This window comes from Sciurus carolinensis, chromosome X (assembly GCF_902686445.1).
Source record: "Sciurus carolinensis chromosome X, mSciCar1.2, whole genome shotgun sequence".
NCBI lineage: Eukaryota > Metazoa > Chordata > Mammalia > Rodentia > Sciuridae > Sciurus > Sciurus carolinensis.
The window spans coordinates 16,769,396-16,796,500 of NC_062232.1; the positions used below are offsets into that span (position 1 = coordinate 16,769,396).

General features: G+C 39.3%; 1 protein-coding gene and 1 pseudogene across 1 annotated transcript; one reads left to right on the forward strand and one right to left on the reverse strand.

Moving 5' to 3' along the window:
• Positions 1-646: 646 nt before the first annotated feature.
• On the reverse strand, positions 647-3,652 carry Sat1 (spermidine/spermine N1-acetyltransferase 1). The gene is made up of 6 exons (XM_047536837.1): positions 3,399-3,652; positions 3,114-3,165; positions 2,942-3,025; positions 1,429-1,530; positions 1,296-1,336; positions 647-1,171 (listed from the first exon to the last, which is right to left on the reverse strand). The coding sequence occupies exons 1-6, from the start codon at positions 3,462-3,464 to the stop codon at positions 1,001-1,003; spliced, it is 516 nt and encodes a 171-aa protein (XP_047392793.1). The 5' UTR covers positions 3,465-3,652; the 3' UTR covers positions 647-1,000.
• Positions 3,360-24,586, forward strand: LOC124972425 (small RNA 2'-O-methyltransferase-like; annotated as a pseudogene).
• The last annotated feature ends 2,519 nt before the right edge of the window (positions 24,587-27,105 follow it).

Genomic DNA, 27,105 nt, shown 5'->3' on the forward strand with positions numbered 1-27,105 from the left:
TGTCCATGTCCCTTTGTGAATTTTCTTATTTGCAAACTTCCTGTAGAAATGTTTAATTTTTGCTCCTAACAAAGTAACCTGCTTGCTTTACCTTCACCAAGTATCTTGTTAGGAGTTGGGGCTATAGCTATGTGGTAGAGTGCTTCCCTAGCACATAGAATTCTGGGTTCAATCCCAGCATCTTGCTGGTGGGTAGGGATGGGGTTATTTTTCTTATTTTCAGTGTTTCATAATCCCCAATCCATGTTTTACTTGTGTAACAATGGCCTGACTCATTGTGGGTTTTAGTTTTTAACCTGGTTTCTCAGCTCTTGAAAATTTTGTCAGATGAAGTGCATGGTGTCAGTAACATAATAAATTAAAATGTTGCTACATTCTTTGGAATTCAACTAGCTTCACTCCAGACTTTGATAATATTAGCACAGAACATGACCATGAAAACTTTTTTTCTGCCGCTGGGGATCAAACCGAGGGCCTTGAGCATGCTAGGCATGTGCTCTATGCTGGGTATTCCCTCAGTCCCTTAAAGATCTTGAATTGGGTTGAAAACTGTTTTTTTTTAGTTATCCAGTGATGTTGATCATTTTTATTTCACACTTCACAGCAACAAAAAATGTATAAGGATTAGTGAAAATGCTTACACCAATTAAATCAAAGAGCAGTTTATTAAAAAAGAATCAAAACAGAAACTCTAAGTACCAGTGTGTACATTGTACACATTTAAATGACTCACAAGAATGAAGTTTTTTTCATATATATTAAGATCACACCACCTTGCTGTTTATCAAAAGATGTTCAAGGAGAAATCTGACTCCAAACTGCATATATGATTGCCATTTTAAACAGACCACATTTCAAACATGCAACAACGCCACTGGTAATAAAGCTTTGGAATGGGTGCTCATTCTATTATTTTACTACAAATAGGATAGAAAGCAAGATAAGTTGAGAATTTATTCTAAAATAGAATGGAGGTTGTCATCATCTACACCAGCACTCTTCACTCCTCTGCTGCCATTTTTATCAAGTACTCTTTGTCAATCTTAAAGAGTCTCCATCCCTCTTCACTGGACAGATCAGAAGCACCTCTTCTTTTGTAGAAGTTGATAGATGGTTCATTCCATTCTGCTACCAAGAAGTGCATGCTACTGCAGCGACACTTCATGGCAACCTATTATAAGGGAGAGAAAAAAAATTCAGTGACATTTCACCTGCTTTCCAAAACTCAATTTTGATTCAGTCATTATGATAATCTCATAACCCTTACAATTTGGAAACCCAAAACTAGGACATACCTGGCTTAGATTCTTCAAAATTTCTGATCCTATACCAAAGCCTAAAAGAAAGAGAAGTACAATTTTAAAAGTTACTGTAAGGAATTACTGCCCTGATTTCTCCTTAGACACTTTCCCTTAAATTCAACCTTACCTCTATAATCACTCATCACGAAGAAGTCTTCAAGATACAGTAATTTTCCAATCCATGGGTCATAGGTAAAATAGTACATGGCAAAACCAACAATGCTGTGTCCTGTAATAAGAGTATCACATGAGATATGAAGAAGAAAAACAATCCATTAAAGTTGTAGTGGCAGAATCAGAAGCCTATCATAGGTTTTAAAGAAATATACATGCATGTATTATAGAAACAAGTAGCCACTGAACTAGACTGCCTTCTGACCTTTATGCTAGTGCAGTCCAGGCCACTGTTGGATGATCTCACTGTTCTCAGACATGTATTTGCAAAAAGCACACATTATGAGAGCTAGCTGAAGCCAGGCTACAACCAGATTGGCTACTCTGCAGTCTGCTGGACCTCACTCAGGAAGTGAGAATGCTTTCATTACTTGCCAGAGCAAAAGTGCTATGGTCTTAAACTAAACACACACATTATTCACATCCTAATGATATACTGGTATGTGACTTGGGAATAAGTTGGGTTTACACGGCAGTTCAGAATAGTAAATATTTGTAGTTTACCAACTCTTACTTCCTTGTCAGAACATCAGGCCAAAAGTATGTTGTTTAATTTCAGAACTTGCCTTCCAATTTATACATTTTCAATTTGCTCTCTCCAGTTTTTAAGCCAGAAGAAGCAGCAGTACCCAGAAACAGGTATTATGTAACATCCATATACCTCTTAAAAAAAAACAAAACGCCTTGTTCCTTATGTTTTCTGCTCATTTCTTCTAGCTTGGGGAACAGATGCCAGGAAAAAAAAACTTTGAGAAAGCACCCATCCACCCAACTTCCCCTTTCAGCTGTCTTCTGACCAGTCAACAGGGGCCAGCAAAAAAAAAAAAAAAAAAAAAAAAAAGCTTGACTCCCTCATAAGGGGTGTCTATTATTCCAAATGGAGGCAAAGGTTTCAAATTAAACTTTCTAGCCATTTTATATTTCTTTGTAAACAGACAGGAAGTGAGTAAAAGAGTTTCTGATCTACCGTGTTTTAAGTGTGTGATAATAGGACCTTACCTCATTTATCATGATCATCTAGTTTATTGTGTAAAGGATCTTTTAGTTACCTCCCCGCCCATCCATGTACACGGAAGGGCCATGTACATGGCGAAGCTAGAGACTGTAACCTGAAGATTGGGACAAATTAAAGAAAAAAATGTGATTTAACACAATTATAAAAAAGGTTATATTAGGGTCAAACAAGAACCATTTTATGAAACTGAATTACAACAAATGACATTATACCTAACTCTTCCGGGTCTCCACAGCACTTTGATACTTACTTAAACAGTTCCTTTAACCCGCCCTATTATAAAGTGCAGCACATCAATTTTCTTTTCTCAGTAATTTGAATACTGGCTGGCTATTATTTCCGGTCAACTTCTCAGTAACTTCAGCCTGTGTAGTCAAGGGTTCTACACAACAGACACTACATTTTACACAACACTCAGTCTCTCTGGCTTCTGGATAGGGTGAGGGGTTACCTTCCGGAGTCCAATGTTCCTTGGGCACTTCTGCAACCAGGCAGTGGTAGAAGGGGTGCTCTCCAAAACCATCCTCTAGCAGATCTGCAAGAAGGGGCAACAGAGACAGTGTTGGCCTCTAGGAAGGTGAGAGGTACCGAACGCCTGTACCGCCCCCCGACACTGTTGTTACCTTTTTCAGTTAATATTACTTGGTCTTCCATGTATTCATATTTAGCCAGTTCCTGGGGCGATGCACATAGAAGAGAGAGAAAAAGAAAAGAAAATGAGGCCCGGCACGGCCAGCTCAGAGGGAAGGAATGGGCAGGCGCAGCCGAGTGGCTGCCAGAATCCTGCCCTGTGTAGGAGGCCAGAAGAGAAAGAGGAACCGGCTGGGCTCTCGCACCAGCTCAGACTTCCTCGGAAAACCGAGCCGCTCCCACCCACCGCCCCAGGACGAACCCAGACCTTCCGCTACCTTAATCAGTCGCAGGATATCACTACAGTCGGCGGCAGTGGCTGGGCGGATCACGAATTTAGCCATTTTCGTCTTTTGCTTTTCTTCCCTTTGCGGACTAGGCCCCTGTACTTGAACAGCAGGAGGAGGTGGTTCCTCATTCGTCTCCCGGGAGCGTCCTCTTCTCAGTCAGGCTGGCACCATGACCCGGCGAACCTCGACAAGTAAAGAAAAATCCTTCAGCAGAATTGCAACTGCGAGCAGAGCAAGGAGCTTCGTCCGGAGCCTGCTTTTTAGTGCTAAGAAACCCCGCCCTGGGCCGTGAGACGGACACACCTCGTCCAATGAGGTCGCGAACCCGCGGCACACCGCCCCCATTTCCGGACACCGCCCTTTTCCGGCGCCCGTGTGAATCGGAAGCTCGAGCTGGGCCTGGTGGGGGGCCGAGGTCCGCACTGGGGTTCTCTAGTAGCGCCCTCTAGCGGCGCCTCTCGGAGCCTTCCCGGAAACCCAACCTGGATGTTCTCGAGGCCCCGAGTGACCACTGTTAAAATATAGAGAATTCCCTTTGTGACGGGCCCTAGCCTTTATTGGTAGGAGAAGAATCAGAGCAGCTGTAAGTCCCGATGTCATCTGCCTTTTCCACTTTTGCTGGAATTTTCCAGAGGCAACCTGAAGTATGATGATGTCATCTCCCTGATGACTAAAGCAATGTGTGCTTGTATATGGTGTTTTCTAAAATTTCCCAAGGTAATCTCTTTGGCTTTCTCAATGGTTTCTTTCCCTTATACTTGTAATTTTTACAGTTAAAATTTTTTCTTTCTTACTTTTCCCCTTCCTATTCCTCTTAAATTTCTGATCCTCCTGTGGAAACACTGCCCTCTGGCTCAGGTACATTCTCTATGATTTTCTTTAGTGAAGTTCTGCTTTTTTGTTTGTTTTGTTTGTTCTACCTGGGATTGAACCCAGAGGCACTTAACTACTAAACCATATCCCCAGTTCTTTTTTAATTTTTTATTTTCAGACAGGGTCTTGATATTTTGCTCAGGGCCTTGCTAAATTGCTGAGGCTGGTCTTGAACTTTCGATCCTCCTGCCTTACCTCCCAAGCTGCTGGGTTTACAGGGTTGTGCCACTGTGCAGGGCCTGAAGGTCTGCTTTTGTCAAACTGTTTCACTTTGCTTACCTAAGCATGTGTTTAATTCATCTTAAAGTTTTTGAAGAATTTATTCTGTTGCTTATAGGTCTTTGGGGTTTGGAAGTTTTTTTCTTTCATAATATGTGAACATCTTCTGGCTTCCATTGCCATTTATAATCCCTACTTGCTCCATCCACTATGCTTCTCTTAACCTTTTAATTTTGAAATAATGATATATTTATAGGATGTGTGATGACATTATCACTCTGATGACTAAAAGAATACAAGCTTGTGTATTATGTTTTCTAGAATTTTTGAAAGTAAGCTCTTTGAATTCCTCAATAATTTTTAAATGCTATAAAATAGAAATACTTGGCAAGTTGGATTATAGTCTGGATTATACCCATTGGAACAAGTATTCAAGCCTAAGAGGAATGACTTATTTTACAACCCACTTTCCCATACAGATCCTGCTGAGACAGGGCTTGGATGGCCCTGCTTGGGGTCCTTGATAAGTCAAAGGATGATTTTTGCTATGAGAAAAAAACGGGGCTTGAAGCATCCTAAGTCTGTAGAATGAGGGGTTGAACTATCACCAAATGACCACCCCCAGTATTCAATGAGTGACTCTGCCTTTGCTGGCAATATCTTGCATGAAGAAAATAAGTTGGAAGTGCATTCTCTGTTACCCTCCCCACCCTCCTGGGATTCCATGCACAGGGGGTCACCATGGGAATTTGTGAAATATCTTTTTCAAGGATCTTTAAAAATAGCATTGGTTCTCACCTACCTGAGTTACTACTAGTAGTGTTTTTTCCTGACACCATGGACTACCTACACCTCAGGCTATACCTCATGGGTGACTATAGGTCCTTTCCTCCTCTGCTTCTGTCTAAAATGACAAAGCATTTAAGAGAGTTTGTTATTTACTGATAGCAGTAAATTAGACCTCCATGAATAAGCACTAATGATAGCTACCTAGTTGAAGCAAAAACAAAAGCATTTTCTATTTGAGTTGCTTAATTTTTTAGAATAGTGATTGTACCTCGCATTTGGAAAACTTTAACTTGATTAAAAGAGTCCACAGATCAACAAGTATTTGTTGAATCTTGTGCAAGGTTTTGGGGGTTATAAAGGATCACAAAATTTTGCAACCAGCCCTCAAGGTGTACAGTTTACTTTTAGAAATGTGTTTTTATAGTTTACTACAATAGAATCTGATCTTTGTGAGAAAGAGAACAGAATAGGGGGAGAATAGGAGGAAGAAAAATTGCCAAGCCAGTGTGGCCTATGTGTCTTGCATTGTCTCATTTGATCCTTACAACTATCTTCAAGTAGGTAATGTTATTCTGTCTTTAGAGTTGGGAAATATTGAGACCCAAAGGGGTTACAAAATTATCCAAACTAGGAAATGATGGAATGATAAATATTGACTTAGGACTAGTTTTATTGACCAGTACTCGGAGAGCCATTGCTCTCTATCATGAATACTTTTTATTTCAAGGTTCTATAAAGGTCAAGGCCCAAAAGGTTCTTCTCACTAAGACCATGCCATTAGAAGTCAGTTATTTGAAAACAGATTGGCTTATACAATCCCTTTTGTATTGGTTATCTATTGCCACATAACACATTACCACAAACTTAGTGGCTTAAAGTAACACACGCTTATCTTAGTCTTTGTGGGTCAGGAGTCCAGTCATGGCTGAGTGGGTCTTCTACTCAAGGTGTCAATTATGCTACATTCTCATGAGGAGCAATCTCACTTCCAAGTTCACTCAAGTTGTTGAAGTTGATAGAATTCTTTTTTTTCCCTCAGTACTGGGGATTTAACCCAGGGTTTGGCACATGCTAGGCAAGAACTCTATCACTGAGATACATTCCCAGCACTTTCTATTTTTTATTTTGAGACAGGGTCTTGTTAAGTTGCCCAGGCTAGCCTCAAACTTGCTATTCTTCTGCCTTAGCCTCCCTACTAACTGGGGTTACAAACATGAGCCACCATACCAGGTGACAGAATTCATTTCTTGACTGAGGAACTTGGCTTCTTGGTTAGCTGTCAGCTGTTGGCTCCCTCAGCTCCTAGAGACCACTTGCAGTTTTTAGAGGCTGCCTGTATTTCCTTGCCACATGACCTTACCTAGAATTGCCATTTACAAGTTTGCAAGATACAGTATAAATTTTTTATTGTGGTAGAAAATACATAACATAAAGTTTATCATCTTAACCTATTTTCCCCAGTAGTGGAGCTTGAACCCTGAAATATTCTACCTCTGCACTACATCCCCAACCCGTGAAAAATTTTGAGAGAGGGTCTCACTAAGTTGCCCAGGCAGGACTTGAACTTGAAATCTTCCTGCCTCAGCCTCCCAAGTTGCTGGGATTACAGGCATGTGCTACTGTGTCCAACTCATTTTAACCATTTAAAAATACGTAATATAGTAGTCTTGACTATTGTTTTAGTCAACTTTTTCACTGCTTTGACCAAAAGACCTGACAAGTACAATGTAAAGGAGGAATAGAGTTTATTTTGGCTCCAGTGTTTTAGAGGTTCATTCGATAGTTAGCCAACTAGGTAACTCTGGGCCCAAGGTGAGGTAAAACATAATGGCTGAAGGGCATGGAGGAGGAAAGCAACTCAGAGCATGGCAACAGGAGGCAGAGAGAGAATTCCACTCACCAAGGACAAATATAAACCCCACAGGCATGCCCCCAGTGACCTGTCTCCTCCAACCATACCCTACCTGCCAGTTAACCTTAGGCTACAACTCTCAAAAACTAATCATTGCACCTCTGAGCATTCTTTCATTGTCTCACACATGAGCTTTTGGAGGACACCAAATATCTAAACCATAACAACTATATATACATTGTTGTGTAACAGCTCTCCAGAACACTCTTATCTTGTAAAACTAAAACTCTATGTCCAGGAACAATGGCTTCCCTTTTCCCCTCTTTCCAACTTCTGGTAGCTACATTCTACTTTCTGTTAAAACTAGAACTCTGTATCTAGGAACAATGGTTCCCCATTTTTCCCTTCCTCCAACTTCTGGTAGCTATATTCTACTTTCTGTTTGTAGGAGTTTGATTTATTTTTCTCTTGTAAGTGAAATCATGCAGTTTTTTGGCAATTATTTCACCTAGCATCATGCCCTTCTTTAAGGTTCATGAATGTTGTAGCATGGGACACAATTTCCTTCCTTTTAAAGGTTTAATAATATCCTATTGTGTATGTGTACCACATTTTCTTTATCCACTCATCCATCAATGGACATTTGGCTATGTAATGTTGCTGTGAGCATGGGAATGCAGTTATATCTTCAAGATCTTGTTTTCAATGTTTTTTCCCCCCTAGGGTGTGTGTGGTTACTGGAGATTGAACCCAACATGCTTTAACACCAAGCCATACCACCAGCCCTTTTTATTTTTATTTTGAGATAGGGTCTCACTAAATTGCTGAGGCTCTCCTCATACTTATAGTCCTTCTGCTCAGCCTCCTGAGTTGAGTTGCCAGGTGCCCTGCTCAATTATTGTTGTTGTTGTTTTGCTTTGTTTTTGTGGTGCTGGGGATTCAACCTAGGGCCTCATGCATGCTAGGCAAGCACTCTATCACTGAGTCAGTTCTTTATGGTATTTATCCAGAAGGGGGATTATGGGATCATATGGTAGTTCAGTTTTTTAATTTTTTGAGGATTCTCCATACTGTTTTCCATAGTGGCTGCACCATTTTACATTCCCATCAACAGTGTACAAAGATTCTAATTTCTCCACATCTTCACCAGCACTTGTCATTTTGTTTTTGTTTTCTTTTTGCCTACAGCTATTTGGTGTGCAAATATTTTCTTCGATTCCACAGGTTGCCTTTTCACTCTGTTGATTGTTTCTTTTGATATATTGAAGTCTTTAAGTTTTATATAGTCCAGTTTATCTACTTTTATTGCTTTTATTTGCCAAATAGAGTCTTACATAATGTACCATAATCCTGAGAATTACATCCTATCACCTACACCATATTGAATTAGAAGCAAGTCACACATCTCACCCACATTAAAAGGGAGAGGGCCATATAAAGGCATGAGCACCAGGAGGCAGGACCATGGAGGCCACCATGGAGTCTGTCTGCCACACTTTTAAAGGGCAGTAAAAGTCTATTTATAAGTCAGCATTTAACAAATACTTTAATTAAAGTCTATAAGAGATTGACTAGAGAATATTGAAATAAATATGGCAGGTACTATGGCTTGAATATGATTTGTCCCCCCAAACACATGCAGGAGTTGAATCACCAAAGTCATATGTTAATGCTATTAAGAAGATGGAAACTTGATCTGATTGTGATATTTAGAAGTGGGGCCTTTTGAAAATTATCAGATTAGGTTATTAGGGTAGAGTCTCATGATTGAATCCTGGTGACTCTATAAGAAGAGGGAAAGAGACTGAACAAACTCATAGTTACATATGCATTCCTGCCACAATGTAATGCAGCCAAGGGGAACCCTTGCCAGAACATGGTGTTTGGACTTCCAGCCTCTACAACTGGGAGCTAAGTAAATCTTTTTTTTAAATAAAGTAACCTTCCTTAGGTATTTCATATAGTGATGAAAATTGAACTCATACAGCATTGTACCTGTTGTCTGAGGACTTATAGTTCAATATTACAGGCCCGTAAGTTTCTAGTTATGGTCAGAAGATATCCAGCCTCCTGGAGAAAAAGAACAGGTACAGTCAGAATTGAGATACAGTTTGTAACCCATTCAATTGACCTACCTCCTCTAAGCTGTCCTTTCTCTCTTTCTCTGGGTGCAGTGTCCTAAGGGAAGACTACTATTCATTAGTCAGCTCAGGGATCAAGGTTTTAACTCTTCATAAGTTCTTAAGAGATCTGAAAAATGCAATCAATCATTCTTAGGCCTCTGAAAGGATCAGTTCTTTGAATCTGGGTATGGAGGTTACTCAGTAAGAAGATCATAGAAAATAATTGCCTATTAAGCTCTAAATATAAGACACCCCCACTTTTCCCTATGGCCTCTGGGTACATGCAATAGATTTTAAAGTTCAAAACCCAGCTTACCAATCTTTGTACCATCTGCAAACTGGTAATTAAGTACTAACAGAGAATACAGGAAAATAGAGGATACTTCAAAGAAGGAAATGTAAGAGAGTAAACTCCACCCAGGCAACCTCTGTTTGGCCTGAGGAACAAGGAGCAGCCCCATGTTCTGGCCCTGATGTGAGTGATGTTTGGCAGAGTCTACTGATTACCACAAAGGTTGTTGCCTGAGAATTCCTCCTGGAGGTGGAGAATGTGCGGGTGAGTCACTCTTCATAGAAGGATGATAGAGGTAGCAGAAGGGTGCAGGAAGATCAAAAAGGGACACAGGCCCCTAAGATTGAGAGAATTATAATACATTTTAAGATCTCTTTTGAAGATTAATTATAGGTGGGTGCTGTAGCAGAGGAAGAAATAGGTACAACTAGCATTTCTTTTATTTTTTAGTTTTTGTGGTATTAGTGATCAAATTCAGGATCTCATGCCTGCTAGGTAAATACTCCACCACTGAACCCCATCCCCTAGCAACTAGTATTTCTTAGTGCCTATCATGAGTCATGTTATAGTTTGTATTTGGAATGTCCTCCAAAAATCCATGTGCTAGGCAATGCAGCAGTGTTCAAAGGTGAAAAGATTGAATCATGAAGGCTCTGACCTTATCAGTGGATTAACAGTGGATTAATCCATTTGATGAATTAATAATTTGAATGGACTTACTGGGAGGTGGAGAAAACTATAGGTAGATGAGACATAGTTGGAGGAAGTAGGTAATTGGGGCATGACCTTAGGGACTATATCATTACTGGTCCCTTCACTCTGTCTTTCTGTCTTTCCTGGCTGCCATGAGCTGAGAACTTTCCCCCACCATACCCTTCCACCATGATGTTTCTGCCTTGGAGTCAGTTAATCATGGAGTGAATCCCCTGGAACCATGAGCCAAAATAAATCTTCGCTTTTCTAAGTTGTTCTTGTCAGTTATTTTGAGTACAGTGATGAAAAGCTGACTAACACAAGTGGTATGCTTTGCTTGGCACTAATTTTATTTAGTTTTAATTTCCATATATTATTACTTACTTTTTAATATATGTCCAACTTTCTCATCTGGATTCTATCAAACTAAAAATATGTGTTGCTATAGTCCACAAAACAACTAATTATACTTTTAAATTCTATAGTCAGGAAAAATTAGGAGTAAAATCAGCCATTTAAATAAAGATGGTCTGGATGAATATAGTCTGGAAGTATAAAGGATTTTTTTTCCTTCCAATGCTTTCAACCTCTGCTGCTGAGATCCTAGTACAGAATGTTAGTGATTCTCTAATTCAGATTTCTTTTTGACTACTTAAAACTGAAACCTAGGGCTAGGGTTGTGGCTCAGTGGTAAAGTGCTCACCAAACATGCATGAGACCCTGGTTTGGTGCTCAGCACACACACACACACACAAAAACCCAAAAACCCCTGAAACCTAGAGCAGTTAAAGAACTAGTCCAAGATCACACAGCTGATGGGCAGAATCACAAATACGACTGAGGTCTCTTAACTTTTAGTCAAGAGATCTTTTACTACATCACTGTACAATTACAGCCTGCATAGATCTTTTGGCAAAAAAAGGTAACTATAAACATAGACATTGTGTTAAATACCATCCTAAGACTGGAGCTGAGGCAAAAAAATGTAAATAATTGAAACATTTGGTCCACTTTTCACAAATTAAGTTTTATGAGTACATTCCTTGTTCACTGTTATTATTATTCCTGGTTCTGGGGATTGAACCCAGGGCCTTGTGTATACCATTGAGCCATGCCTCTAACCCCACACATGCCTTGTTTAAATTACAACAGGGAATACTTTTGATAGTTCCAGTGTCTCCAACTTCTTCCTCTGTCTTGCATTCCCACTTCCACCCCCAAGAATGAAACTGGTAAGAAGGCAATATTGGTCAGAAATGCCTCCTGCTTGGGCTGGGGTTGTGGCTCAGTGGTAGAGCGCTTGCCTGGCATGTGTGAAGCATTGGGTTCGATTCTCAGCACCACATATAAACAAAAATAAAGATCCACTGACAGCTAAAAAAATATAAAAAAAGGAAATGCCTACAGCTCAAGACAAGTAGACAATCAGCTTGCTAAGAGATCCCTGCCACCCTATGAGGCTGCAGGAAGCTACCCGTGTCCACACTCCTTCACAAAGGAGAATTGCAGAGGCCCTAGGACTTTCTGCTCAAGGGAAATTATTCTCTGAACATCTAGATGAATCTGGTTACCACAATACCATTATTCTTTCTAAGATGGGAGTTGTCCCCTTACTTTGAAAATGGTCCACAGTTCTTCATTTATGTTCTTCCCTAATAGATAAAATACACACTCATCTGACTGGGAGTATGTTTTTTTCCCATCAAAGCTAGTGACTTAGAGCTTGCCAACTTTCTGTCATGAGGCAAAAGAATAGTGGACTTGTTAAGTACTTTTGAGAGGTGAGCTGAGTATATTTATGTGGCAGAAAAAGCAGCAATTTGTTTTCAGCTTTAGGGATTGAACCTGAGGGTGTATACCACTGAACTATATTCCTAGCCATTTTTATTTTTTTATTTTGAGATGGGGTCTTGCTAAGTTTCCTGGGCTGGTCTTGAACTTGCCATCGTCCTGCCTTAGTCTCCAAAGTAGGTGGGATTGCAGGTGTGTGCCACCTTTTTAGTTATACATAACATTAGGATTCTTTTAACATAATTATAAAAGCATAGAATATAATATGCTCTAATTCAGTCCCCAGTACTTTCCCCTTTCCCTCTCCTCCTCCCTTGCCCTGTTCCCTTCCTTCTACTCATTCTACTGATCTTTCTACTATTTACTTTTTTAAAAAAAATCTTCTGCCTGGCTAGGCGGCATGTGAACAAGATCCAATCCAGACCATATTGTCTTGGACTGAGGATATAGCCTAGGGATAGAGTGCTAACCTTGCATCCTGTAAGCCAAAAAAAAAAAAAAGTCTCAGAACACATGGCCTAGGACAAATTGTTTACACTCCATCTCACTTGAATAGTGGATCTCATCTATGATCTAATTAACATTCCACCACAAACCACAGTTGCAGATTCTTTTTTTTTTTTTTTTTGGTACCAGGGATTGAACCAGAAATGCTTAACCACTGATCCATGTCCCCAGCCCTTTTTTATTTTTTATTTTGAGACAGGTTTCACTACGTTGCTTAGTACCTCACTAAGTTGTTGAGGCTGCCTTGGACTCTTTTTTAATTTTTTTTTTTTTAGTTGTCGGTGGACATCTATTTTATTTATTTATATGTGGTGCTGAGAATCAAACCCATATGCCTCATACATGCTAGGCAAGTGCTGTACTACCTAGCTACAACCCAGCCCCTGCCTTGGACTCTTGATCCTCCAGCCTCAGCCTCCCGAGCTGCTGAGATTACAGGCATGTGCTACCATGCCTGGCTAGAGTTGCAGACTTTTTTTTAAAGAAGAAGGTTTAAGGAAAGATGAAAGTAGGAGAAAATGTCAAAAAGACCATGATGTAGAACCTATTAGTTAACACAACTTTTTCCCTTTCTCATTTTTACAGATTTTTGTTGTTGTTGTTGTTGTTGTACCAGATAGGGAGAAATTGTGTAGTTATAGTGCAGCACAGCAGATAGCATAATTTACCAAATTTTCTTTTAGTACCTAATCTCTTAAGCCATGGTTAAAAACAAAAATTAATTTAAGAGCTGTGCTATTGGTTAAGCACACTTCATTTACCTTCAGTAATATATGTTAATGAAACACAATTCACAATTTTGTCATTCTGCATTCAACTCCCAAAATGTTCCAAATTCAGTGAAAACTATAATAATGACCAAGAATCTCAATGAATCCAAAGCAGCATAAACACAAAGAAAATCACACCAAAGCTGGGCACGATGGTGCGTGTCTGTAATCTCAGTGATTTGGGAGGCTGATGCAGGAGCATTACAAGTTCCAGGCCAGACTCAGCAGCTTAGCAAGACCCTGTCACATATTAAAAATTTTAAAAAGGGCTGGGGGTATAGCTCAGTGGTAGAATGCCACTGGGTTAAACCACAAAACAAACAAACAAACAACAGGTGGGACAAAAGAAATGTAGAACCACTCTTGTTACTGATATCTTACACCTATCAGGTAAAAAAATCACCAAATGAAAAACCTAAAACATTGTGTAATTACCGGGTAATTGGAATGAGATAAACTAAAACATGATAATCAGACTCCCACGAATGAAATTCTCTAGCTTTTGTTGATGATAAAATCAGCCACTTCTAATTAATCCAGAAAATGAAATCAGTTCTGTTTATCATGATAACAGATGAAATGTGGAAAGATCTGAAAGAGGTAACATATCAAGCAAAGGAGAAGCACTGGGAAAGGACCTGAAGTACTGTGCTATCACAGTTGGGGCAGTTTCATGATTTGGGTAGAGAAACTGGAAATGAGTGTAATTAGGACACTCTCTGAAAGTGAAACTTAAAATCAACAGATAATTCATCAAGTGAGGATATTAAAAATGTACTCCAAGACGGTTAATATTTGACTGTAAACTATATTAACATATCTAAAAAGAGAAGGTATAAATTGGGTGTGGTGGCTCATGCCTACAGTCCCAGTGATTTGGGAGGCTGAGGCAGGAAGATGGCCAACCTAAGTAACTTAGTGAGGCCATAAGCAATTTAGCAAGACACTATCTCAAAATAAAAAATAAAAAACACTGGGGTTGTAGTTCAGTGGTCAAGCATCCCTGGGTTCAATCCTCAGTAAGAGAGAGAGAGAGAGAGAAAGAGAGAGAGAGAAAGTATACACTTACTTAATGAACTTGATCATTAAGTTAGGAATGCTTTTGTAACTTTTTTTTACATTTAAATATTTTTTATTTTTTATTTGTTCTTTTTATGCATGATTTTGACATATCATACATACATGGAGTTTAACTTTCCGTTTTTGTGGTTACACAGATGTGGAGTTACACTGGTTGTGTATTCATATATGAGTATAGGAAAGTTATATTGTCTGATTCATTCTACAGTTTTTCCCATCACCCCTTCCCCCAGCCTATTGTGTGTCAGCATCCACATATCAGAAAGAACATTGACCTTTGGTTTTTTGGGATTTGCTTATTTCACTTAGTAGGAATGCTTTTGACTACAGCTAACAGAATACCTTACTTACAATAGCTTAAGCCATAAAAACTTAAAAACAAAAGCTCAGTGAGAAGCCTAGTGTACCCAGTTCCAGGACTTGTTTAGCAATTAATCATGTTATTAAGGATTTGGGTTTTTAAAACCCTTCAACTCTGCTAGCCATCTCAACTCATCTCATTATTATAGGAGAGCTGTGATAACTCCAAGCATCAGGTCCTCACACTAGCATATTATAGGAAGGTATGGTCAGAAGCAAAAAACTCTTTCTCCTAATGAGGCTCTGTCCCCACACCACCATCCACAGTGTTGCAAAATGAATTCAGGGCCTCATGCTTGCTAGGCAAGTGCTTGACCACTGAACTACATCCCCAGCCCAGTGCTCTGTCTTTATCTGGGAAATAATTTCCTGGAATGCCTCAGAAGTTTTCTCTCATCTCATTGGATAGTTGTAGGTAGTGTGACTATGATTGGCTGCAAAGAAGGTTGGGAAAATGATATCTGGTAATGGTGAAGGGAGAGGCTATATTTGGTTAAGAGTGATTATGATACTTTGAAGTTGGACACATTGCTACCCAGAACACAATTGGGTTTCTGTTAGCAAGGAATTAGAAGGGAATGATTCTAGGGCAGGCAACTAAAGATGTCTACTAGGTCAGTCCTGGAAGCATAGGAAAAAAAAAAAGAATGTTTGTGACCAAAATTAGCATCACTCAATCCAGAACTGTCTTTGAGCAATTCTCTGATGCAATTCTCTTCCTACTCCTCCTCCTCCCCCTCCTCCTTCCCCCCCCCTCCTCCTTCACCCCCTTCTCCTCCCCTTCCCCTCCTCCTCCTCCCATACTGGGCTTGCATGCTAAGCAAGTATTCTAACTCTGAGTTATATTCCCAGCCCTTCAGTAGCTCAATCTTAAAACAAGTATAGGTATATTGTGGAGATGAATGTCATTATCTTTGTATTCATTCATTCATTTAACAGACTTTTATTGTGTCAGGTGTTATAGCCTCTGAAATTATAGCAGTGGAAAAATTAGACAAACATCTTTGTCACTGTGGTCCTTACATTCTTGTGAATATATCATAGCTAAATGTAATGGATTCCATACTCATCAGTAAATTTTGGGGTTATAATTGTGCTTCTTATGTTCCCCCCTTGTCTCAAAATAAAAAATAAAGAGGATTGGGTATTTGATTCAGTGGTAAAGTTCTCCTGGGTTCAATCCCCGATACCACATGTACATGCACATGTGTCATGCATGCATGTTCACATTCAAAAAAATAAATTGATATTCCAATATCACATGTCAGTCTTTTGGCTGATGTGAGCCCTCTTAGGGACACAGATTCACCTTGAGTGAAGAGACAAATCAGGTTTCTGACTTGTATTTCTGAAGGCCAGTACCTGAACCATAGTAAACTAAATAAAGCATTTCACAATTCAGTGAGCCATTGGGAGACAAAAAGTCACACAACTTTCTGCAGTTAATAAACCAATTGTGTGGATGTGTCTTTCCCCTATTTGGAGTGTTTGTACTTATTCATATATGGGAAAAGGCTACAAGATGGACATATTAAACGATAAACATTGGAAATCTATCCAAGAAAGGAATACTGACTTTGAAACGGATTTGTGCAATGTGTTATAAACTAATTTAATTAAAAATCATTCCTGGGGTCGGGCATGTTGCTCAGTGGTAAAGCACTTGTCTAGCATGTGTGAGGAGGCCCTGGGTTCGATCCTCAGCACTCCAAAATAACAACAGTAACAATAATAATAACATAAAAATGAGATAAAATAAAAATAATTTCTCAGAGGATTCAAGGTTAAAAAGATTCTTATTGATGGACGATTAGATTGGGATTTTTTTGCCATTTCAAACAACACTGTATGAACATTCTTGCAAGAACAGAATAGAATTTCCTTATTTACTGACGAGATAGAAAAGAGTCCTGTATTAGGAAAATCAAAATGCAGACACAGTTTTTGTTTGTTTTCAGTGCTGTGGAATTCAACCTAGGGTCTCCTATAGGGTAGGCAAGGGCTCTACCACTTGAGCTACAACCCCAGCCTCAGACATAGGGTTTTGAAATGACAATTTTCAAGACTTTTGTTTGCAATATGTTGGGGAGTCATTTGATGATAACCCATCAATTAAGCTAGCACCATGGGTTATTCATTTCTTTATAATTTACCAAAGTAAAGTAAATGCAGAATATATTTATTCATATACAGAAACTAGTCAAAAGGGAAATATATTGGCTGAAGTCTTGGAAAGTGCTAAATATATACATGAGAGGGGGAACTTAAGGAATAAAATGTGAGGCCCCATGATTATTTAGGATGTCTCATTTCTCAGTTTGGTTCCCCTACTTTACAGAATCTTCATATTCCAGCAGTTATTGCTATTATACATGGTTAGGGGGTCATGAGCCTACTTCTCCAGATCTACCCTTATCATACTTTTTTTCACAGCAAGTCTGGGGTGCAAGACTGCACCTGCGGTGGAGAAGGACACAACTAACTGCAATCTGCCATCACTTGCTAGCCATATTGACTTGGAAAAGTTACTCAATATCTCTAAATCATGATTTCCTTATCTACAAAATAGGAATAATAGGAATACTGACCTCCTATGGGTTTTGTGAGGATTAAAAAATAATTCATCAATAAATGCTATACTATTTCTACTATTTCCTCATTTGTTCAACATATCTTTATTATGTATTTTTCAATACATTAAGCAACGAGCTAAGTACTGAATAGTAGTTATCATTGCTACTATTTAGTTTTTTGGTCAATCCATATTGTGTAATTATGGGTGTATTAGATACCGTGCCAGGAGTTGCTGCAGTAAACATGGCAGAACCCTAGAGATTGGATAAACTTTTTGGTTCTACCGACAGGATTCTCTTCTCTTTCATGACTTCTTCTAATCTCTTCAGTGAACCCTTCTCTTTGGGCTGGGGGTGTAACTCAGTAATAAAGTACTTGCCTCGTATGTGGGAGGCCATGGGTTCAATCCCTAGTGCAAAATAAACAAATGAAGACTCCAAAATCCAACAACAACAACAAACAACAACAAAAAATGGTCTTCAGTGAAAGAGGTCATATGCCTTCCTGCACCATGCCAAATTCTGGCTGACTGAAAGCTGGAAGGGGGTTATCAAAATTTGAGAACACTGTGCCCCTCATAGGCAAGTTGGAGATAAGCTGCTGCTCATGATGGGAGCTTTTTCTTTTTCTTCCTTGCAACAAAACAAAACAAAACAAAACAAAACAAAACAAAACAAAAAAAAAAAAACCCTTTTCTACCAGGGAAGAAAGTTCTCCTGAAGTACTAGGGGGAAGTTCTGATGTAATAGAAAAGTATAGATGCAATGTAAATCAAAAGGTCCACTCCAAACTTCCCACCAGAAACCAGAAAAGTCTAAGGGTCTTGTCTTTTCCAGTGCATAGGGTAAAACCAGCTATTTGGGTGTCTTCCTATCCTTCGCCTTCAACAAGGCATCAGTTATCCAGTTCTCTCTGAATGAGACAGTCCAGGGAATAGAAAAAGGGTGAGGATTTTCTTGGACTTTAATCCTGCAAGTAAGTTGAAGAGAGAAGGAAATAAAGAGGCTTTTATGGTCCTCCTTCAGAGAGGGTAAGCTACAAAGGCTCAGACCTTTCCCACTGCCAGTATTCATGCTCTCTCATGCATTATAATGCTTCAGAGTTTCAGAGTTGCTGTCTGTTTCTCTGCTAAGTGCCCTCTTCTGTTAAACAAGCAACAGTAGGAGGCAGTAGAAAACAACTTTTTTTTTTTTTTTTTGTAGTGGGATGAAACCAGAGGTGTTTTACCACTTAGCTACCCTGAACTACATCCCTAACTCTATTTTTTTTTTATTTTGAGACAGGATCTCTTTAAGTTGCCCAGGCTGACCAGGAACTTGTGATCCTCCCTCTTGCCTTAGTCTCCAGGGAAGCTGGGATTATAGGTGTGCACCCCTGTGCCTGGATGAAAACAGCTCTTTATAGCAGTAAGAAAAAGAAGTTACTTTTAACTTTAAAATATCTCGAAGGGTTTAGATAAGTGCCCAGATAATAGATCAACACATTAAATTTAGAATGCTCTGGAGGGTGGCTTTTGAGGTTGACACTTATAACAGATGATGTTTTCCCATATAATACATCATCCTTTGTGTCACTGTGATGGACCCAATTTCCAATCAGATAGGCCATGCATATGATTTTGTTTCCACATTATTCTCTTTGGAAGGTTCTTTAAACCCAGGTCAGCTGGAATTTGAAGGCTGCGTTTGAACCAAACTAGCCCTTGAAGATGGAAACATTGCTTACTATTCCTTTCTCTCCATTACTAGTCTGCTCAAAAGCTGGTTTCTGCCATCCAATAAACTAAATCTTAAATAAATATTGAGAACTAACTATGTGTCCAGACCCAAAGTTTAGAAGATAATTCCTACCTTCAAAAAGCTTATAATATCAATGGAGTACTAAGATAGACACTTAAAATTATTGAAGAAATAAAACAAAGCAAAGAATAATTAATTCTCAGGTACAGACTTTGTGAAATAGAAATTAAGAGAAAGTACAAGTTAATAATTATGAAAGGAATCAGGAAATCCTCTTAGAGAGGTAGGGCTTTAGTTGGGCCCTGAAAAATCCATGAAGCGAGGAAGGTACTCAATAAAGGGAGTATCTCATGACCAGATCAGAGGGAAAAAACAGAATGTTCAGAACCTTAGTTTCTTCATCTGTGAAATGATTCAGGAAGCCAGTTATGAGCCCCTATGTGGCAGGGACTGTTGTTCTCTATTTACTTTTTGTGGTATTGGGGATTGAACCCAGGGATGTTCTACCACTAAGCTATATCCCTAGCCATTTTTATTCTTTATTTTGAGACAGGATCTTACTAAGTTGCCCAAGCTGGCCTCAAACTTGCAATCCTCCTGCCTCAGCCTCCCAGATAGCTGGGATTACAGGTATGCACTACCATACCTGGCTGTTTCCGCTCTTTATTTTATTTATTTATTTATATATGTGTTGGGGATGGAACCCAGGGCCTTTTGCATACTAGGCAAATGCTCTGATACTGAGCTACGTGCCCAGTCTGTTTTTACTCTTGGGACTCCAGTGTCAAGCAGAATTTCTCACCCAAAGCAGGTACTTGATATGTGTAGTTTTGACTTGTACAAACATGGTATATGGAAGAGATGGTTTGGGAACTGTTTTACCCAGGGACAAAGTTCATGTTAGAAAGCAATAAATCTTCCTTTGTGAATTGGGAATCAGCTCAGAATTATCCTGAGAGAGGCATGCTACTTCTCCAAGAGTGTGGAACTAAGTTCTCAAGTGAAGCAGAGTTCTCCTGCTTATGGGGCTCATTTCCACTGAGGACACATAGCTCTAGTTGCCTCCAACACAAGATTCATCTGTGTTGGTAGTGATGGTGACATTGCATCAGGAGATGGACAACTGAACCATGTGTACCTGGTCACTTCCATGTGTACCTTTAGTGAAAGTGACAGATTTTAATTAGCCAGGTATCTAGGGGTATGATAATGTGAGATATAGAGACAAATAATATTTTTTCTTTAATATTTTGAAAACCTTCTGGTTTCTTTATAAAGGGTTTAGTTATTAAGCCAGAAAATTCAGTTTAGATAATTTAGTTTCTTTTTCCCTAAGGGAAGAAATTTAGTAAATATCATCATCTTCTCTCTGTGTCTTTCCAGGCCATTATCCTGCCTCCTCACTAAGACTCCTCCTATACTTTACTGGTAGAAAGAATTGTTTGCTGCTGCTTCTGAGATTGTATGGCACTTGTCACTGAAACAGTTATTACAATGCATTCAGTTACATGTTTGGTTTTTTCTCTCCGGGTGATGAATTCCTAGAAGTTAGGAACTCTCCCTTTTTTTATGTTCACCTGCCCACTGGTCTTTTTAATCTTTTCTAATTGCCAAGCCTAAGAGAGACATAAATGCATTAAGTATAAATAACTTATCAATGTGTTCTAAATTGAGAAGACACTTAAGAAGTAAGACTTTTCACATGGAAACTAGATTTCTGGCTTCTCTTGAAACATTGGCAGTTCTTCCTCACTGGGCACAACTTCCCACACAGCTGGGAACCAACACCTGCCACCTGCTGTCCCCATGGCCTAATGCTTAGCTCATCTGTGTTACCCCTGCTCCCATCCTCCGCTTACCATCATCCACAGCCTGAGAAGTGCTCAAAGTGATGACCCTGGAGTTGGTCCAACATCCCCTCTCTTTGGCCAACAGCCCAGGGACCTATTCCATGAACTCTACCTGTTTGATATATGTAGGCTCAGCACCCAGCACAGTATCTGGCACATAGGTACTCAATAAATGAATTCAATAGAATTGAATAATATATTGGTTTTCTTGATTATTTTTAAAGAAGTGAAGATAGAGTTCATTAGAAAAATTCTTCAATTCATTATCTTTATTTTCTGTAACTCAGATTATAAGAGCTTCTTGGTCCTTGGAACTGGTGTGCACATGATTCTGAAAAGAGGAAAGGAAAGAGAGATGAGGAAGGAAGTCAATTCTTTGTGAACTAGGATAATAATTCAAAGAAAAATTGGAGAATTAAAGACATTTGGGATTGGGGGTATAGCTTAGTAGAGTGCTTGCCTAGTATGTGTAAAGCCCTGGGTTTGAATCCCAGCACCATAACACAAAAAAGACAGATTTGATTGAATTTCAATAAGGCCAGGCATAGGCTCATAAACCTGAGGAAAACAAACTCAAGGTATACAAACCTAAAATGTAGAGGAGTGGCATTTCTGAAGCAAAGTTCTAGGAATCACTGGGGAGATTTACCTGGCACTAGAAAATACACTAGTCATTATCTAGTTGAATACTCTTACATGGATATTTAAATTGTAGCACAAATTCAAGTTTTAATATATAGTTTGCAATTATGGTGTTGAGTTAAAAATATAAAATAACTTCTTTCTCTCCAAAATGACATATTAGAATTGGTCGGGACTTGGAAACCATGCATGGCAACATATTCAAGTTATAGATGAGGAGAATGAGTCAAAATCATGTATATGAATATTCATTGCAGCATTATTCATAATAGCTCAAAAGTGAAAACAACTTAAGTGTCTATCAACTGATGGATGAATAAACAAAATGCAATATATCCATACCATGCAATGTTATTCAACTATAAAAAGAATGAGGTAACAACATGTGCTATAATATGGATGACCCTTGTAAACATTATCTGAAGTGAAAGAACAATCATGAAAGATGACACATATTGTATAATACTGTTTATATTAATTGTTTAGAATAGGTAAATCTATAGATACAGAGAGAGATGACTGCTAATGGATATGAGATCTCTTTATAGGGTGATAAAAACATTCCAGAATTGGGGTGATGGTTGTGTTAGGTGAGAGGTAGTCAGGGCAGAATGTCTGCTGAAAGTGACTTAAAGAAGGAGTAGAGGTTGGCCAATGAAAGTGGGGGGCCTTCTATGGAGGGAGCAGATGCTGATGAATTGGGGAGCTCAGGAAATCTAGAGTATCATCAATGAAGAGGAGGAGGAAAATACCGTGGCTGGCAGTGAAGGGGAGGTGGGACAGAGCATAGAGCAGGCAAGGCTCAGTGGCCCATGCTGAACATTCTGGTCTTTATTTTAAAAGCAGTCATAAGTTTTGGAAGTGATCAGCTTTAGGTGAAGGAGTCATATGATTAGATTTTCATTTTAAATCATTGTCTTGGGAGGAGGGCAAGAGAGAACAGGAGTACATCAATTAGATGACTTTAAGAAGAGAAATCCAGGCTCAGTCCTCTGTGCTTTGCTTTCCAGCTTGATGTGCTTCCTACTCGAAGCTGAGTTGCTGCTGATCCTCAGATACAGAACTTAAATGATATATCTGTTTTTTCTCCACAAAACCTGGAAGCAAGATGGAAGAAATGAATGGACAGTGCAATAGTGTGATTGATGATAATTTTGAAGAAGTTTGCCCTGAGAAAGTAATTAAGTTTAAACCTCCATTATACAAACAATGATACCAGTTTGTTAGAGATTTTGTGGATCAACATAAACCTAAGAAGGTTGCAGACCTGGGATGTGGTGATACAGAGCTCCTAAGGCTGCTAAAAATCTACCCATGTATTCAACGGCTTGTTGGAGTAGATATTGATAAGGAAAAATTACAGTCGAATGGACATCAGCTATCTCCCTATTTGGGGGAGTTTGTAAAGCCTCGAGATCTGGAGTTGACTATTATCTTGTATCATGGCTCTGTCGTGGAGAGAGATTCTCGTTTGCTTGGATTTGACTTGATAACATGCATTGAATTAATAGAACATTTGGATTCAGATGATCTGGCCAGATTTCCCGAAGTGGTATTTGGGTACCTATCTCCAGCCATGATTGTCATCAGCACACCAAACTCTGAATTCAACCCCCTGTTTCCCACAGTGACCCTAAGAGATGCAGATCATAAATTTGAGTGGAATAGAATGGAGTTTCAGTCCTGGGCTTTACAAGTGGCAAATCGTTATCATTACTCTGTGGAGTTTACTGGGGTAGGGGAACCATCTGCTGGAGCTGAGCATGTTGGATATTGTACCCAGATAGGTGTCTTCCAGAAAAATAGTGGGAAGGCAACAGAATTGTGCTTTTAAGAGCAGCATAATTAACACGTTTATGAAACTGTTTATAAGACCTCCTACCCAAGTTTACAGCAGGAGAAGATGCTCAAATTTGTATTGGTTGGGGAAGTGTTGATACTAGTGGAACGGCTGAGATTGAGACAGCAGCAAGTGCTTCGAGAACAGAAGGACTCAGGCACTAACCCAGGCAGCACTGACTCTTTGGGGGCCCCCCAGATAGTGTTGGGAGCAGTCTTCACGGAGGCTGAAGAAGCCAGGATAGAGAATTCTCCAAAACCCTTCTGTGAAGGAGATAAGTTTTTTGTACCCCTGCAAAGACTCCTTGCTTATCCCAAAGTGCACCACTTACGTGTGGACGAAGAGAGGATGAGATCACTCATTGCTGGCTCGGTGCAGCTGAGCATCGACTGTTCTGCAGTCGTGGACGACCTGTATAAATCTTGGGATTATTGGTTTGAAGATTATTGATCCATCTACATTTCCTGAAGGTCAAGGACTCCGTGATAGTTGGGCTGACTTAGAATTTAAACTTTGCGTTGTCATGATTCAAGTAACTTTTAAAAAGTTTTAACACGAGACATTCCTAAACTGGTGGATAGATGCCTGACATGTAGGCCAGACTGCTGTCTACCTGAGAAAGGTTTTAGGGTTTAACTAAAAGCAGTGTGCTTTCCTTTTTAAGTTGGAGTTTTTCTTTGTGTTCTCAAGAATGAAGAAATTGGATATGGTAATGTACTAATTTTGAACTTACCCATTTTTGGTGTTAGAGCCATGTGTTGAAGTGGCATTAAAGTGTTTTTAAGTGAAAATAAAAAAAAAGAAGAGAAATCCAGAAGAAAAAGACAGGTGTTAGATTTGAAGAGTAGTGAACAGATTTGAAATGCTTATTAGGGGTTAAAAATTGGCACCTTATAAACATTGCCCTTGATTTCTTTGCTTGTGCCATGACTCAGTATTCTTTTTATATCTTTTCTGCAGATAATGTGAAGTGTTTATAATGTGAAGTGTTTATTTCCTCCTCTACCTTATCACCTATAAGCGTAAGACTTTTCTCTGTGCATGTTTCCTCATTTGCATAGTGAAGGCAGTGGACAGATTGCTTCGTTAATTTGCCATCCTATTTGTTGTTCTACAGTTCTGTAATTTTAATCCTGAGGGCTTAATTATATTAGCCATTCATTGAAATATAGAAATCCAACAAGAACCTCTTTTAAAAATATAAACTATTAAAAGTCTCTTCTGGTGGCGTTCTTTTTTTAAAAAAATATTTTTTAGTTGTCAATGGACCTTTATTTCATTTATCTATATGCGGTGCTGAGAATTGAAACCAGTGCCTCACACATGCTAAGCAAGTGCTCTACCACTGAAATACAACCCTGACCCGTTATGCTGTTTTTTTATGAGTTTGCCGAAGCTTAATGTAACCAAGCCTACCACCTTGGAAAATTCATTGCTTTTAACCAAAAGGCCTTCCTTACCCCTCCCTAGTGCTTTGGGACTAATACACTCCTTGGCAATGGAGGACTCCAGCTTTAGTGCCTTCAACTGTTAGTATTTCCCTTGTTTCCTGACTTCTTGCCTAGTGGCTATATATCTAAGCCCTGGATTAACACAGAAAGGGTCATCAAGGGTTAGAACTCTGGCAGGGGGTGATATATGGAGTTACAGTCCTTGCCCTGATGAAATCCAATAAGTTCTTTGTGTCTGTGTGTGAGTCGGGGGAGTTAGATAAGTCTTTTAACTAATTGGAAGGCTATCACTCAAAATGAACTCTGGTCTCTTAATTAACTCCAGCTCTTAGCTCCTGGCCTCACTGGTCAATCCAACATGTGAATCAGGGCCAAGCTTAGAGTGGGTCAAGTGAGTCACACACTTCAGATATAAAATTTAAGGGGGCATACACACATAAAAATGGTAAGATAACTCGTATTTCAATACAATTTTTTTTAAATCAATTTTTATATTCAAGGCATATACGTCACTCACCTTACCCTAGTTCCAGCCCTGCTTGACCAACTGCCTCTCTAATTAGTAATAAGCAGTGAGGTCAGCTGTAGGCTGAGCTTCAGACATCAGGAACAATCAGGGGTGGGTCTCCCAAGTGACAAAGAAAGTGAGGAGTTAAGACAAGCATGAAATAGAGGATTGGGGTAGGAGGGTATAGAACAATATACCCTGTCCTATACGTTTGTTGAAACATTTACCCAATGTTTGCACGGAGAGGCAGAGTTATTGTTCTCATTACAATGGTGGGCATATACTCCCCCAGACACATGGAATAGCGTCAACCAGCATCTTGTACTTGTATGTGTGTAATAAATGTTGATAACAGTCTTTATGAACGACTACCTGGGTTTTGGATGATAACCACATTGTAATTGAAGAAATTAGCAATATTTAGCCTAAAGTCAAGAAGATGAAGGGGAAACCGAGTGCTGTGGTACATGCCTGTAATCCCAGGAACTTGGGAGGCTGAGGCAGGAGGATAGCAAATTCAAGGCCAACCTCAGCAACTTAGTGAGATCTTCTCTCAAAATAAAAAAAAAAAAAAAAACAGGACAGGAGATTTATCTCAGTGGTAAAGCACCCCTGGATTCAATCCCCAGCACAAAAAACAAACAAACAAACAAAAAAAAAAAAAAAAAAAAAAACAGAAGAGAAGAAGTAACATGGCAAGGATTAAACAAACAAACCATAAAGAGCTGTACAAGAAAGTGGAACTAGACTTGTTCTGTGCCATATCAAGGGCAGCTACTAGGAAGCAAATACACACACACAAACACACATATATGTATGTGTGTATATATATATATATATATATATATATATATATATATATATATACATTTTTTTTTTGGTACTGGGGATTGAACTCAGGAGTGCTTAACTACTGAGCCACATCCCAGCCCTTTTTATTTTTCATTTTGAGACAGGGTCTTGCCAAGTTACTGAGGCTGGCTTTGAACTCATGATCCTTCTGCCTCAGCCTCTCAAGTTGCTGGAATTACAGGCATGTGCCACCATGTCTGGCCCAGGAAGCAAATATTAACTCTATTGGCATCAGATCTGCTATTTTGCCGCCGCCATTATTCTGCTCCCCCACACCACTTTACAACGCAGACCCGAGAACCTCCTTGCCAACCATTGGTCCATTGTTATTAGCCGGCGAAATTCCACTGCTTAAGAATAACTCTCCCGCCATTTTCTCTCTCTTTCCTCTTGGCTTTCACTGTCTCTCTCTCTCTTGCACACACTCTCTCTCACCCTGCAGGGAGACACTCTCCCTGTTCGCTTAATAAACTCTCTTGCGTGAGTTCCCACGTCCGGAGTGGTTTCTGAGTGCTTACAAACTCTATACTAAAAGAAATGTTTAAGAACAAGAATGCCCCTAAAGAATGGGAAATTTCTGGAAACAGAGTTACAAAAGGGTGCTTCTGCTTTATGGGACAGGTTTGAGGCATGTGTTTTTTTTAAAAGTCCTTGCCAATTCCAAGTTTCTATATTTTTTTCTTCCTGGATTGGCTGCCAGGAAACATTTGACTCTTACTATGTTACCACAAGTGTCTTAGGTCACTTCCATAAAAATTAGCACTCCAAGTCAGAGTGGAGACAAGGATGGAATTGTCCTATCTGTCTTTGCCCTAAACCACAAACAAAATTTACTTAACTGATCAATGTAAGAAGTTTGATTGCCTTTTATATCTTCTTGTACTATATCT